Consider the following 13,515-nt stretch of genomic DNA (forward strand, 5'->3'; position numbering starts at 1 on the left):
CTTGTGCCCATCTAATAATGTAGAACAACAAAGCGCTGCTAATTCAAAAGAATCACCTTATGCATCATTCCAAATAACTTGGATTGTTTTGCGAGAGGGTAAACTACTCGGTGGTCAACAAGCATTTGTCATTCTCCACTCTTATCTTTACTGACTTTTAGACAACTGCTGGACCCTGAAGGAGGCAGTTATTTTCCTATTAGTCTCTTGAGGTCTCCTGGTGCCAGCTGTCCAAGTACTCATACTTCAGTATTGCCGCTACCATATTTTGGTTAGAGCGATTCTGCACCCACGTCACTTGGGAAGAAGGGTGGGTCTTAATAGGGAAGTGAGGGTTGAGATAGAGCGTGCAATTGGGGTGTGGGACAGCAAACTCCTTTTGAGGTTGATCTGTTCTTTAAGTGGCATCAGAGCTTGAGCCGTCAGTTGTTTCATCAAAATAGAATTAAGGGGGTCCATATTTCCTCAGGAAGAGGGTGGAGGCAACAGCCATGTCAACAAACATTGATTTGGAAAGGAGATAAGGAATCGAGCAATTATCAGTGTGAAGTCCCATAGTGCTTGTACCTCACATTAAGACTCCTCTTAACATTACTAAATTAAAGTGAAGACTACATACAAAGCCTCTTTTGAGGGTGAATGATCTAATTGGACTTAATACTCAATTTAGAATTGTGGGTTTGAGTGGATTTTTATGATACCATATTTAGAATTGTGTGTATCAGAGTAGATTTGAGACTTCTTTCCATTTAGATTGTAAGGTGGAGTGCACCTGTTAGAAAAAGTATCCCTCCAATATTAAAAATTTTACTCGTATAGGTATAAAATACTGGTCTACCTTCTTTTGAGGTCTGGGAGATTTTGAGATTTCACAAAAATGAGTGAATGACTGAAAAGAACTGAACACATGTGGTAAAAAGCTATGAATGCCCACAGAAGAGGTCTCTGATAGAACAACTCCAACTGTCTCACGGTTGGCAGAACATATTCATACCTTTTTTCATAAAACATTTTATTCTATCACCCAATCTCAGGAAGGTAAAAACATGAATGGATATTTGTAACCTAACATTTAAAGATACTATGGTGTGTGATGTTATAAACAAATCAAGTGTATCAAGGAAATTACTTCATCTACCTTCCTAAGTTTAAATAGAGGTCCAAGATTGTCATAATTTAATACAAAGAACCAGATAGGCACAAAAAAGTAAAGAGAATATGTAAAAGTAAGCATATTAGCTTGAAGGAAGAAGCCATCAAAAAAATCACAAAAATCTGATGAAAAGTACATCTGAGTGTAAGGGAAAAAAGGCACTTTCCAGAAATGTTAATGATGAAAAGCACCCAAATGCAATGATGCTATTCAGTAAGGAATACACTGATAAAATATACCATTCAGTTGCCATCACATTCGCCGAAAGTAGAAAATTATTTATTCTTGTTTTTTGTTATATTTTTCTGGAAATATAGGAAATAAACTGTAACCTCTAATTAGATATTAACTTTTAATCTTTGTTTGTCCAAACAAATTCCCAAATTAGCTGGTAATACAAATGTGATCCTAAAACCTTTGGCTTTGTACAGTCAGTAACTGGGAGAAAATCACAAGTTTTTTTCTCCTCATCTTTTACAGACAATTATCAATAGACCTTCTGAAGCAATTTCATCTTTTGGTCTAGAATAAAAACAGTAATAGGTGTGCATCTAGTGACTGGTTATGTAACTCAGATACTAAATTGTCAGACTGGCCTTGTTCCTGATCAAGTTATCTACTGCTTGATTATTCTTCTCAGCACCATTTAAATAAAAATGTTTGGACTCATAACCATAATCAAAGTAAGCTTTGTTACCCACAACAGTCCATGCATGAAAATTTACAAGCTGTAGTAACAGGTGTGCATTGTGATAATATAGCAAGGTCTGAGCTATGTTTCTATCAGATAATGGAAGTTCATTGCTGTAGATTTCAGCCTTCTTCCCTTTTCAATGATATGTAACAGATTTCTTTTGCAACCTCAAATTAACAAGTTGGAACATATATGGTTATGAGCATACAATGGAGCAGGGATTATTTGGTATAGTGTTAAAAGAAAAACATTATTTCGCACATGGAGACATGGTTAGAAGGGAATCCCATTATGAAACGTTTTGTTACTGTAAATGAAAATGGTTAGAATACAAAAGTGGAGGGCATCCTTCAGGGAATTTACATACCCATATCTCAACAAAATTTGTATTGTCGAGGATTAAGCCAGATCACTTATTTGTTACAAATTCCAAAATGCTAGTTCTGTTCTTAACCAGTTTATATTTACACAGACATCATACCAAAGTTAGTAGAAATAATGGAAAGTAACGAAAAAATTAGAAAGGGAGGCTAGGAAATAATAAAATGAGAGAAGCAATCCAATGTACTCTTTACCTTTAAATAAGCACCTAGGACAAATAGAGTACTACCCATGTAGGTAGAATATCCAAAGACTTAAGACCAGATTAGATTCAGACCAAATTCAGTTATCGGTCACATTTGGAAGATTTTGCATAAGATAGAAATAGGTTGTTACTAGTATTGTACAATTGTGAGTGATGTACTTGCATATCTAGAAATTTCACTTGGTGAGGAATATGGACAGTGTCATTTATTTTTGTGTCTTACAAATAACAAGTGGAATGATTTACCACACAAAAATTTTTAAAGTACAATTCTCAAACTGAATAGGAAATATAGCAAAGGAATAAATAACAGATTAATGTAATAGGAAGGTTAAAGAAGGCCTATGAGAGGCTTACAAAGGATAAGAAAGAAGCATCTTTTACAAAACAATAGGACATTATTGCAACAAAGGGACCAGTGGAACATTTGGAAGTTGGTTAATAGCCCATCTAATAATAATCAGTCTTTACTTTTATGTGTTTAGATCAATGGTTATGGAAATATTCTAGAAAATCTCCAGTGAGTGGTGCATTTGTTATGAAGTTTATTACAGAAACATTATTTAAATCAGGGCAGATATTTTTGTTATGCTTATTGGGTAAGTGATCCAGCCAACATGTTTCACCCCCTAGTTGGCTTCCAGGCCAGGGGATTTTTTAAGGCTGTATAAATTGATAATACAAGAAATAATATTCAAAATGAAGATTTGTATCCACACAAAGGGAGGAAAAAAATTAAATTAAAACTAGTAATAGTTTCAGATTTACAGAAAACACACAGAAAAATAAAAATGAAACAATTAGTTGTGCTATAGGTACAAAGTGAATGATAATAAAGGATTCCACTGCAAAAAGCATTACACGCTATTTTCAATCAGTTGATACAAAGGAACGAATTAAAAGGAGGCAGGTCATGTATAGTTGAAGTACCTGTGTTATACTGTGTAATTAAGGCATCAATTATCCGGTTGCCTAAATTACATGCTCTGTTCCCATTGCATAATTAGAAAGAACTAAGAAAAACGTACACATGATTTGTAGCAACCAGATGTAGATGTTGCCTTCCTCCCCTGAACCACCTGTCTGCTTTCCACCTTTACATAAAGTCCCTTCATGTTTTTTTTTTGGAGAAACTCTGTGCTTGTTCTTGCTACTTTCTCTCTCAGGGGATCTGCATTGATAATCATAAACACTGAATAGCCCCGCCCACATGCAGGGACCCCGGGGCAGTTCTTTCAAGGTCACATCTACTTTGCCTTACCACAGAAAGACCAGGAAACATATGTGACAGACATGTTAAATTTTGCAGCCTTAAACAGGCTACATTGCCATTCTTTATTGAATTACTTTAAAATTTAGAAGGAAAAAAGTGTCATACCCTTAAGTCACGTAAACAAAATGAAAAGTGACCTTTTTAAAAACGTTCACAAATGCTTTTTATTAATTTTAAAAGTAAGATAGGGGGTAATAGATAGCAGTACAGCCTGTATAGGCTGCAGCATTGAAAACGATGCAAATAGGACCCTGCCTTTATAAGGGCCTCTTTAACTCCAGTGTCCCATCATGCCCTGTAGGTGGCAGTTCCCTCAGCTTGTTTTCTGGCTCCCGTTTACAGGATCCTGGAGCAGAGCCCTGCCTTCTTTAATTCTTTTGCTCAGTTTTCATTTTAGGCTTCAAAAAGCTGATTCACTTGGTCTTTTAAGACGTAGAGTATTTTTAGATCATTTCCTGACAAGAAATGTATGTAATTGTTTTGCAAAGTGCTGTCTTATTACGAACTGACCAGAGTGCAGAAGAAACAATTGCAAAACCAGACCTGCACAGGATCTGTATCTTAACTTTGCCAGACTTTCATGACCCCAAGATGTGTCGCCACTGCAAGACTCTCTCCTCGCACACTTTCACAGAGAGGGAGAAAATTCACCACTATGGACAAGTGAAGCACCACAGTCTGCAAGATTACCTGACTCGTTAGACTTCTACTAGTGCTTTTATGTCACACTCTGAGGTCTCTTGCAGAGGGCGATCCAAAAAGAGAACATTTGGAGAAAGACTCCACTCCCGTTTTACATCGAGGACTTCAAAGTCATGGGGAGTTACCGCACCTACTTGCTCGCCATCAAGTGCTTGGTCTACGTCAGGAACACTTAGAACGTAGAGGAGAGCATCATCGATGTCAAGAGGGACTTTGAAGGAAGTCTGTGTGCTTTCATCCATCAAATGGTGTCTTGATGTCTGAGTCCTATTCAGAGTACTGTCAGGTCTATTCACCATGTAGGCCCACCCCTCCTTGACCATTGTGAGTTGCCAATACCACCTCGAGTTCCAGCGGAATCCACTCCTCCACTTCCTCCTTAACCAGCGATTCCAGCATTACCTCCACTGCCAGTATTGCTAGCCTCTCCATGTCAGTCACCACACTTTACTGAGCCAGTGGCACATACATCAAGGCAAACTAGATCTTGCTCCCATCACACCAGACCTCACACCTATAAGTCTGGGTCAAGGTCAAGATCCCACCATTGTCATCATTCAAGGTCTCACAGATGCTCACACTCAAGATTGAGAAGATAGTGTACATATAGGTCAGGATCTTCCCAATCTTGTCCTACATCCTCTTCAGGGTTGTATTCGCATTTTCCTATAGAGTATATTAACACCTCCAGGAAGTACTTACTAGGAAAGCTAACTATTTACCGACCACTACTACTATATCCATGTCTGCAATTTTTGTGACACTTCAAAGTTCCGCAACTAGACCGTTACTTCCTTTGGTTCCAAGCCACTTCGAACCAGCAGTGGAACCTCTTCGGACTCCGGCTGCTGTGGACGCTACTTCATCACACCTGAAGAGAAATACAGACCTCCGGGTCAAGAGCCATATTTTCTTCGCAAAGATCCATTGTTAGACTCTGCCAGTGTTTCAGCAGCTCGCTAACTTTGACACAACCCCATCTATATTACCTACTGATAAGGAGAGCAAGAAATTGGATTCAGTGGGCAGAAAGGTCTGTCAAACCTTTGTGCAGTTTTTCTTTCTGTGCTAGTGCACCTTATTTCCCAGGACACCTTGGCAGGTCTTGTTGGTCATCCATTCAACAGTTCATAGAAGATCTTCCTAGAGAAGTGCGTCCTGATTTTCAGGGGATTGTTAATGAAGGAATAATGGTGTCAAATTAATTTAACAGTACTGCAACTGGTTCCTCCACTGTAGCAGGGAATGGTTATGGTCATGGATAAGTGCCTCGATGTTCATCTTGGCTGAGACTCTGTGTTGAAACTGGAAGTCCAATGCTGAATTCCTAACTTCCTTTTTCAAGTAGCACTTTATTTGACTCATGCTGAGGATGTGATGTCTAGGTAGAAGTCTGAGCTCGACACACTTACAGATGTGGACTGGAAAAAAAGGAGAGAATATAGGAGACATTACTATAGGCCCTGTGACCACTGCTGTTTCCACCAGAGGGTTCAAACCCCACATTGGTCTACAGGGCAACAGTAACAATCATCTCAACCAAATAGACAACAGCACCGTCAGTCAAGAGGCAGACAAGGACAGCAATCATCTGCCCAAGCCAATAAAACAGGTGGCTAACAATGAGTCATCTCTTCCCCTTTCTTACATGGTCAAAACCAGTAGAGGGAAGAATGCCTTTTCTACTGGAGTGGGAAGAATAACCATAAATGGGTTCTGAATACGCATGGATACTGTCTCGTATTAAAGTGTCCAATGCTATCAGTTCCACCAAAGAAGCTTCTCCTTTACCAATGGGAACAACTGACAAGAAGTATCCTTCCTCTTGCAGAAACAGTGGACAAGGTCTCCCCTCACCTGAAAGGATTAGGAATTTTATCTAGTTATTTTCTGATGACGAAGAAAGGACCCAAAAACGAACAGTGCCATTTCGGACCTCAAGAAAGCAAGCAAATGGGTTTGCAAAGAAAAAATCAGGATGTTGGCTCTTAACTTCATCAAGGGGACTGGCTGTGCTTGATAGCCCTGCAAGATGCATATTTTAGAATCCCAGTAGCCTAAATAAAACACTGAGCATTCCTGAGATTCATTGTAGGAAAGGACCACTATTTATGCAAGGTCCTTTTCTTTTGCCTGGTGTCTGCACCGTAAACTTTCCCTAACTGTATGCCGGTTACAGCATCCCACCTTTATCCATATCTGGGCAAATGGCTCATCAAGGTGTCTTACTGTCAACAATCAAGCCAACATTATCACCTAACCATCATTACTTTCAATCAACTAGGTTTGCAAGTAAATCACAACAAATCTATCTTGACACCAGTTCAATCTCTAGATTACATGGGTGCAGTCCTAGACACAATACAGACATTTCCTTTGGAGGACAGGCTAATATCTATCCTTCAGAAATGTTGCAATCTGGAAAAAACACACCTCATCCAACAGTAAGACCAGTCTCTTCCCTCCTGGGTTCAGTGGCGGCATGCATGTTACTTGTCCCTGATGCACGTCTCTTCATGAGGCTATTCCAACAAGGTCTGGAAGATCAACAGGATTAGCTCTTGGAAAGATAGGAAGACTGAGTTAAGCTGACCGCTCATTCAAAACAGTCACTCAAATGGTGGTGCTGATCAGAATCTCTTCAACGGTATGAAATTCCACTAAGACTGTCTGGTCCAAATCATAGTGACCGATGCCTCCTTAAGGTTGTTTATATAAAACCATCTACAGATCCAAGGCCTGTGTTCTCTGAAGGTAGTTTTACCACATCAACCTTCTGCTACTGAGGGCAGTACATCCAGGCCTGCAGACTTTTTCCTGTTGTCCAGAACAGACTCCTTCCTCATTCAGATGGACAATACAACAACCATGCATTATCTGAAAGACCAGGGTAGGACGAAAACCAGACCTCTGTCCCTGGAAGCACAAACAATCTGAATGTGGCTCATCTCCACGGACCAAGTTTACAGCGGTCCATCTTCTGGGAACCCAGAATGCTCCAGCAGTCAATCAAGAAAATCACAAATGGTTCTAAACTACTCTTTACTTCAGGCCATCTTTTCCAGTTAGTTTTCCCCAAATATACCTTTTCACAGACAATGAAAAGAAATGCCTTAGCTTTGCCTGAAGATTCTGCTACCTAGGCACACCTGGAAAAGCCCTATGGATGTGACTGGTCTGCACATTTCTTTAAACTTTGTCTCCAATTCCCCTACTGCCAACAGTGAACAAAGTTCTTCCACTCGAAAGCCAGAATGATTCTCATTGCTCCAGCGTGACCTTGATAGTGGTGGTACATGGATTTCCTTCACCTCTGAGCATCCATAAAGGTAGCTGCCATGCAGACTGGATCCTCTTCAGAAGCCAGAATCTGTATCCCAACCTAAACTCTCTGAATTTTGCTGCATAGCTACTCAGCTCCTACAATATGACCACCTAAACATTCCTAAGAAATGCATGAATGTGCTGAGAAGAAGCAAAGAGACAACCCACTAGGCCTTCCTATTCCATCAAGTGGAAAATAGTCTGTATCTGGTGTTCTCTGAGCAATTTCAATTCTTATTTGTCAGGAATAGGCTGTTTTCCATACCTTCATCTCGCTAAAGCAAAATTGAAATTTTCTTCGAGTGCATCTTGAAGCAATCATAGCTTATCGAATGTGCTTCACACATGCTTTTCAGCCTACCTGTAGTCCAATATTTTCTAGAAGGCATTTAGAAGATAGTATCCCTTCAGGAGACAGTCTTCTCCATGGGAGTTAAATATTGTCCTCTCTCACCTGATAGGTCCTGCCTTTTTACCCATTCATAACACTTCTGTCCAATACTGACCTTGGAAAGCTTTCTTCTTAGTAGCCATTACTTCAGCTTGCAGAGTTAGCAAGATACAAGGTCTCAGTTCACAGGAACCTTACACAGTATTCCATAGCCACAGGGTTGTGATGGTAGTCTCTGATTTCCATTTCACTCACTGTTACTTGACCTGCTTTCTTTCAGAACCCTTCGTCTCTTGCAGAGAGGTGTCTTCACATTCTCTGTTAGGAAGGTTTTGAAGTTTCATCTAGACAAGACAAACTCTTTAGGTAAATCAAAGTAACTTTGTCAACTATGGTCCCCTATGGGCATGATTGGCCACTTCCAAACAATTCTTATCTAGATGGATTGTCTCCTGCATAATCCTTTGTTACCAAAAATCAAACAAAGCCCTATCTGATATACCTAGGACTCACTCCATCAGCGGTAAATCAGGTACTGCTGCTTTGGTAAGGAACATCCCTGTTGCTGAGATGTGCATAGCTACAACTTGGAGATCAGTTAACCCCTTTATGAGATACTGTTGTCTTGATTCGGACACTAAGGCTGATCCCCAAGTGGGGCAAGCACCTCTAAAGAATTTATTAGCCTCATTATGCTATTCTCCTTTTTTCAATCTCTTCCTTCGCAGGATTTTTGAGGAATAAGATAGCTAATCTATTCATTGCTTCTGATTATCAGTGGAAAGCCCCTGAGAAAAAAAGAATGGTTTCTTACCTGTAATCCCAGTTGCCTTTTAGGGGCTTCTCGATTGAAATCATAAGCAACCCTCCCTCCCTCATTCCTGCCTGACAGAAGATGTAATATATGTATAGTACTATACTGCTAATTTGCTCATCAAAAAGAGCTGAATTAACTGCCAGGGGAATGGAGGTCAAGAGGTCTTTAAAGGCGCAGTGTCCTACTTGCTTTGTTTTCCTATACAGGCTACAATTATATGTATTACTCCTTGTCCTACTTTAGAAAGTGTTTGAAAAGGATGTTTTCAAAGGGTAGTTTTTTTATTTTGCTTAAGTGACTTTTAAGAGGGATAGCCTTTTTGCTCCTTCTAAATGTTAAACTAATTCAATAAAGATTGGCAATATAGCCTGTTTAAGGCTGCAAAATTTAACATTTTTGTCACATAGGTTTCCTGGCCTTTCCTGAGTAAGGTAAATTAGATGTGACTTTGGAAGTACTGCTTCGGGGTCCCCACATCTGGGCGGGGCTATTCAATGGTTATGATCTCAAGTGAGATGCCCCTGAGAGAGAATTGGGATTGCAGGTAATCCTAAAATAATTCTCCCTCCAGCACCAACCCAATATTCTCTTCCCCAAACACTCTTCTGTGTGCAACTAAGAGTAGGCCAAGTATTTCGTTCCGCCGTGTTGCTGTTTATTGCAGAGTTCGGGGAAAATTCTGCCAATCGCTGTGTGATGCAGTTTTTCTCCCATGAGGCTTCAGAAACGGCAGGATTTTCTAGACTGTCATGGTCAGAGCACCTCTCGAGTACATTTGTTGCTGCTGAAGTAGATGTTCTTCTCGAGCTGCAGCAAAATCAACTTGTGTGCTCTTGTGCAACTCATGATGAAAATCCACAAGTTTCAGCGGTAATGTATCAAAACACAAACCTTGATCAGTTTTTTTTTCTTTTTCTCACAGGTATTTTTGTCTTGTGATTTCTATTCTGTCACTTTCTCTCTTCTTCGACTGCTGACTAATTAGACCTTAAATCACATTGGGGAGACTGAATGCTACTTTTTTGTGTGAATTAAAGCATGTTAACTCTGCACTCACCTTATTTGTAGAGCTTACTTCCACTTCGTTAAGAAAATATATTTCCCTTGATCTTTTTAGCACAACTCAGTGACAACTGCATATTTTTTTTTTTTTTTAGACTTAGTACATGTTATGGTGAACATACCAAATATATCCCAAATGGTCGTAACCACAGCTTGCTGGCTTGTAGCAATCATATAAATCGTTTTCTGTTACATCCAAGAGGCTTCCATTCCAGGAAACATACATACCAGCTTAATAATCAATCCCCTTTCTGTATTTTTATTTCCCCAGAGGTTTGTAAGATTGTACCAATGTAATTGATCTGCAAGCAGCCAGCCACGTAAAGCTATGTCACCTTCCTCATACTAGCACTGCACCTAAAACGAAATACACATTTGTTTTATCCAGAGTGTCTATTTCCCAAAGAACTACACCTTACCAAAAAAAGTTCCGACACAAATGACTGATTAGATGCAGTAGGTGAGGTAAATAGGACGAGCTTTCGTTACATGATACTGCACCCTGCTTATATAGCTAGGTTTGCACCATTTGCAGAAATGTCCCACATAATTATATCTAAGACTAGAACAAGAAAATGTGGTGGCATTTACTGCAGAGTTGAAGATTTTCATTTTGTCAAATATTAGCAATGGCATTCTCCTGGTACTCCTTCTGTTGCATTGGACATGACAGGCAACATACTGTGTGACGATGATACACGTTAGAACGCTTGGTAGCCTGTCAGCTTCGTTTTAATGAACAAAATCATTTGTTTTCATATAATCTTTTCATAACCCTGTTTTCAGGTTTGTAACATGAGTCCTATTTGGTCTTTTGTAGGAAAGTAAAACGTTGGCAATATCCATTCAGCCTCGATTACTTGCTGTACTCTCAGAACATATCTATTATGATGAAATCGCGCTTCCGTTCACACGAATGCAGAACGAATGCAAACAGTTCATTTCACTGCTGTCTGATGCACACCTCAATATAGGGAACAGGAACTGCAGTGTCTTTACTATAGATCAAGCTAGTGAGTTGGTGAGTTGAAAATTCAATACTTTTCATGGTTGAGTTTTATTGCTTTCAAATGATGTATCACGTTTGCAAGACTTGCATTATAACACAAATGGTTTATCTCTGTACTCCTTGTTTTGAACATCAAAGGTTCATCTATAGAATTTCGCAATTTTCGGCCTGCTTTTTTGGAAAGCTGTTGCTCAGTTGCTTCAGACCAACTACTGATCTTAGTGAAAAGGTAAATCATCCTTAAGGATATATACGTAGTGTCATACACAAAGAAGCTCCAGGTGGTTAGCGCCTTACAGTTCGCACATCCAGTCCCAATCATATAAGTAACCGTTACAACAAATTAATTGGTATGTTCACAAATATCATGGGTGCCAACCCGGTGTCACACCCAACCACCGCGGGCGTGGAGATACTGGTTGGTGAAGCCAAACAGAACTGAACAGAATTAGTTATACACCAGGGCACACCACAGTAGTACAAGTCGTATCATTCAAAGTGAAAGAATAAGTTCAGAGTTCGAGAATTCGTGCAATAGTCAATTGAGATTTATTCTTGCATTAACCGAGGTAAATCCAATCAGTCTGATACATCCAAAACAGCGGCACGTGTTTCGTCACATTTGACTTTTTCAAGGGCTGTGAAACGAATCAATGGAAATAGTGTGTCAATAGGGATGTTGCAAGCAAAGGTGGCAGGTATTGTATCTCAATATATGACAGAGTGTAGATTTAAAGTTTAAAGAGAGAAAAGGTAAAACATTGAAGAGAGAGAGTGAATGATATTCGTATTTGTGCTCCCCTGTGTTCAAACTTGTTGTGAGAGCGCCAAGCCATTTCCATTTTAGTTTATTGAGGCTAGAATTGCTGATGTTTTCAGAAAATGAGTGAGAAATTGTTCTGATGATAATAAATTGTACTTTTAGTGCCACCAAAAGTGAGGTAGGTGATATGGACCAACAGGGAGAAAACAGAGTTGTATATAATTAATATAGTTGAGCATACCCGCAAAGCAGAAAATAAGCACGTAGTATTGGTGGTCACGAATAATCCATAAAGTCCAAAAAGAGATTGAGTAATAGCGATTTAGCATCCATAGTGCTAGCAGAATTAATTTCAATAACAAAGTCACATTTGGTTTTCATGGGGTATAATGTGAAATAAGGCCATGATACGCCTAGAGAAAAGATTATATATTTTTTTGATTTAAGAAGGTTGAAACGATGGAGATTTACGAGTGTAAGTCTTAAAATGAAAATATATTATGAATGCTCGAACTCTGAACTTATTCTTTCACTTTGGATGATATATACGTAGTGTGCTGTTCCCTTCCACATAGCCTTGGATGTTATTATCTTTAATTTGAGCAAAATTACTCTTGTCGCAACTGCCTTTTTTTAGCCCGCTGCTGCCCTTCTCCTAAGGGTTGCAGGAAGTGTTTTGTGGGAAATTCCAGCTTTTAACAACATTCTTAAGTTAATCACCTTCTGTGTTATACTGCTTCTTGGAATCTTTTCGATAGTTTGGAGAGGTGGGACGTGCTCAGTGGCTCAATTTCACCACATATTAATTTTCTTTAGTCTTCAAAATGATTGATTTCTGAAAGTTCAGAACTTGACCAATCCAATTGCTGCTTGAAAATAGGTCACCCACGGTCCATGACTTGGGCCCAGCTTTTACTTATAAAAATTGCTAGCTGCTGCTGTTGGGTTGTGTGCACAATACTTTAGGGGAAACACTTCACCGTTGGGGCTTCAATGCTTACTGCATTGTCTTTTATAGGACTCTAATTAGCCAATATAGTCTTGATGAAGCTTTTATATTGATTTGTGATTGAGGTGTCTTGATGCTTAAAACCTTAAATTCAATAACTTGACGATGAGATGACTTCTGCAACCCTGGTCATGTTGTGAAAAGTCCATTGTGGTTATACCTCCAATTTAACCTCGAGCAGAGGTGTTTTACCACTGTGTATAGTGTCAATTTCTTGCCTGTTGGCGCTGGGATCCTTATCTGTTGTGTTGCCCATTATTTATGTAGTACATCTGGCCCAGCTGGAATTCTTGAGTTCTTGTAGTATGATCTTATGGTACATTCTGAAGTTTACTAACTTAATTTGGTCTCTTGCAGAAACATGCAGCAATGTTTTTGGGCCCTCCCACTTCCTTGTGGTAGTACCTCATGTGGATTCTGCATTAATTTTTATTGAGGCAACCTTAATTTTTTTTTTCCCCACGTTAAGGTTCTAGCTGTTACTTTTTCCTAGGTTTCAGTTCCAGCATTGACCATGTTGTTCAATGAGGGGAAAGTGGTAAAAATGTCAAGTGACGTCATCATGTTATAGTGCAGCGCTTAATATTTCTACTTTAAGTGGGTGCTTAATGGCAGAGTCCTCCGAATTGCATCTTATTTTCCGTGAAAGATGGAACACACTGACTTGCCTTACTGGGGTTGTTTCCCTGTCCTTTTAAGAAGCAATGCAAATCTTATATGCTGAGATGGAGA

The 13,515-nt window shown here is 39.3% G+C and overlaps 1 protein-coding gene across 2 annotated transcripts in view; it reads left to right on the forward strand.

The window, feature by feature from the left end:
• Positions 1-13,515, forward strand: part of BTAF1 (B-TFIID TATA-box binding protein associated factor 1) — a 927,996-nt gene that overhangs the window by 460,545 nt on the left and 453,936 nt on the right. For both annotated transcript variants that reach the window (XM_069239796.1, XM_069239795.1), the window contains exon 19: positions 10,823-11,023. In XM_069239796.1, coding sequence (XP_069095897.1) covers positions 10,823-11,023 — 201 coding nt within the window. The remainder of the gene's footprint in view (positions 1-10,822; positions 11,024-13,515) is intronic.

Source organism: Pleurodeles waltl, chromosome 6 (assembly GCF_031143425.1).
Source record: "Pleurodeles waltl isolate 20211129_DDA chromosome 6, aPleWal1.hap1.20221129, whole genome shotgun sequence".
NCBI lineage: Eukaryota > Metazoa > Chordata > Amphibia > Caudata > Salamandridae > Pleurodeles > Pleurodeles waltl.